This window comes from Loa loa (genome assembly GCF_000183805.2).
Source record: "Loa loa unplaced genomic scaffold supercont3.1310, whole genome shotgun sequence".
Classification (NCBI taxonomy): Eukaryota; Metazoa; Nematoda; class Chromadorea; order Rhabditida; family Onchocercidae; genus Loa; species Loa loa.
Window position 1 is genome coordinate 1 of NW_018109490.1, and position 2,240 is coordinate 2,240.

The following is a 2,240-nucleotide window of genomic DNA, read 5'->3' on the forward strand; positions in this document are numbered from 1 at the left end:
GAAAAAAAACTCCAAATTTGTAGGTTTGTAAATTCAATCAAGCTCCATTATACTGAAACAAATTGTTTATATTGTATACAGTTTATGTTATTTCAGAAAGATACACATCACATATAAAAAAGATTACAATACATTAGCACAAAAAAAATGATTACATTTACATTTTCGAAAAATCATAAACAAAATTACCACTGTTGAACAACAAGACATCAAACATTCCCATAAATTAAATTAAATATTTATAAAGCCTTTACAACGGAATATGAATATCGCTAAATTTAAAATAAATTCACTGAATTTTCTTTAATACTTGATTATTTATAAGCTATCTTTGACTTAGTTTTTATTTCAATGGGAGTCACAATTTTCTACTTAATAAACAACAGAACTATTGTATTCAAAAAAGCAGAGAAAATATTTTGAAAAGACAAACACCAGTAGAAAATATCACCAAATTACTTGGCCCTGATATTCTGGTAGTACACAAATTTTCTTCAAAGTTTCGTAAATCATCATTGTCGCCGTCGCATATATACAGCTGTTAATCATCCGTGGTAAAAGACCTTTTGTTATTATTCCGTATCTCTCATCGAACCACAGCGTTTTAATTGTACCTGCATAGGATGCACGTTGAACCTATAAAAAGCACTTCAAGAATTCAATTATTTAAATTTATGAAATTAAGTTCAAATCTGGATAATGTTGTCAAAGATCATATATTTGAAAGTAATATCTGAGACCGAAAATCAGACTTGAATTCAATATCTGAAGTCCAAAATCGTAAGTATTAAAAATTCTTAAAGTAATTCAAAACCAGTAGTACAATGCAACTAAGTATAATAAAAAAAAAGAAATAAACATTAAAAATTCATGAACCTGCGCACGTAATCGTAGTATTTCTAGTGGGTTTGTTAGCGTTGTTGCTACTATGGAAGACGTCGCTGCAGCTACTCCCTGATCTAATAAAAGATAAGGATGTCCGTCTTTGTCATACCCTGGAATTCTTTTTTCTTAATTCATAATAATATTTTTTAAAATTTTTTGTTAATTTGTTAATTCTTCTACTAATGATAATGACACAGTAAAATCTAAACAATATATGCTTACCAAGCAAATCATGAAGAAATTTTCTCCTACACCATCGAATGCTTTCCAGGCATGTATAATATACTGTCCAAAATATTGATCCAGCAGATATTCCTAATGCTGTTGAGGCTATATAACCTCTAGAATAACAAAAATAACAAAGATAAAAAATATCAAAAGTCAGAATTAGAACACAATAAAAACCAATAACGGAGACTTTCTAATTACGAAAAAGCAAGTGGTGCTATTCTTTCTTCACATCCTGAAGAACGGCAGAAAAGATCTAAAGATAACCTGTCATGGCAGGAGAGTGATCATAGTGCTTCAAGAATTTTTTGTCAACGTATAAGTGATCAAGTTACGCAGTGTTTTCAATGGTGATGGGAATGCACACTTGAAGAGTTACGTACCAATTTTCCGAATAAAACTGACATTGTGAACAATTTTGCTGAACTCATAAAGTAACAATGGTTTCAGGTGACAAAAAGTGTTAAAGCACTACAATCAGCATAAATGTCATGACAGATTGTTTGGTTAGCTTTCTAACTAAGACCAATATATCTCTCAGATTGTCTTTATAATCTTATTATACCTGAAAAAGCCACGATAACCATCAACATGATATAAGGCTCGGATAATTTGAAAAGCAGGTCTCGATGACAATTTGGCCTTATTTCGATGAATATAATTCAAAACAGCAGCATGTTGAGGATCACCTGAAACTATTATTGCACATAATTAAAACTACCGAAAAAAATTCGGGACTCACTACAGAACCTTTATATTTCTTCCATACAACTAATGCCAAGCAAAGGTAATTCGGTTAACGTGGATACAAAATGTAAACTTACGTATCGGTACTTACGTATCAGTATATCAGTATATTGTTATTATCTATTCCATTATTTACATTTAAAAAATAAGCAGTTTTTCAATTTTTTATCAATTTTATCTCAAGAATTAAGCTACCTTGACAACTTTTTTTTGAATACTAATATTTCAAAACTGAAAATAATTCTTAAGAAAAGAAGGAAGAAAGATAGTTTTACGAACAATTAATTGCTAGTATTTCATTATTTATCGAATTATTTGATAATGATAGTTATTCATTTCATATATATGCTAATATACCAGCTATTTTCAATACATTTTTA

The 2,240-nt window shown here is 29.4% G+C and overlaps 1 protein-coding gene across 1 annotated transcript; it reads right to left on the reverse strand.

Moving 5' to 3' along the window:
• Window positions 1–432: 432 nt before the first annotated feature.
• LOAG_14845 (ribosomal protein L13 containing protein) lies at window positions 433–1,702 on the reverse strand (the record flags this gene model as incomplete). The annotated part of the gene is made up of 4 exons (XM_003150338.2): window positions 433–636; window positions 877–995; window positions 1,108–1,226; window positions 1,679–1,702. Coding segments are annotated over 4 exons (451 nt in total), but the record flags the coding sequence as incomplete, so codon positions are not given.
• Between the last annotated feature and the right edge of the window lie 538 nt (window positions 1,703–2,240).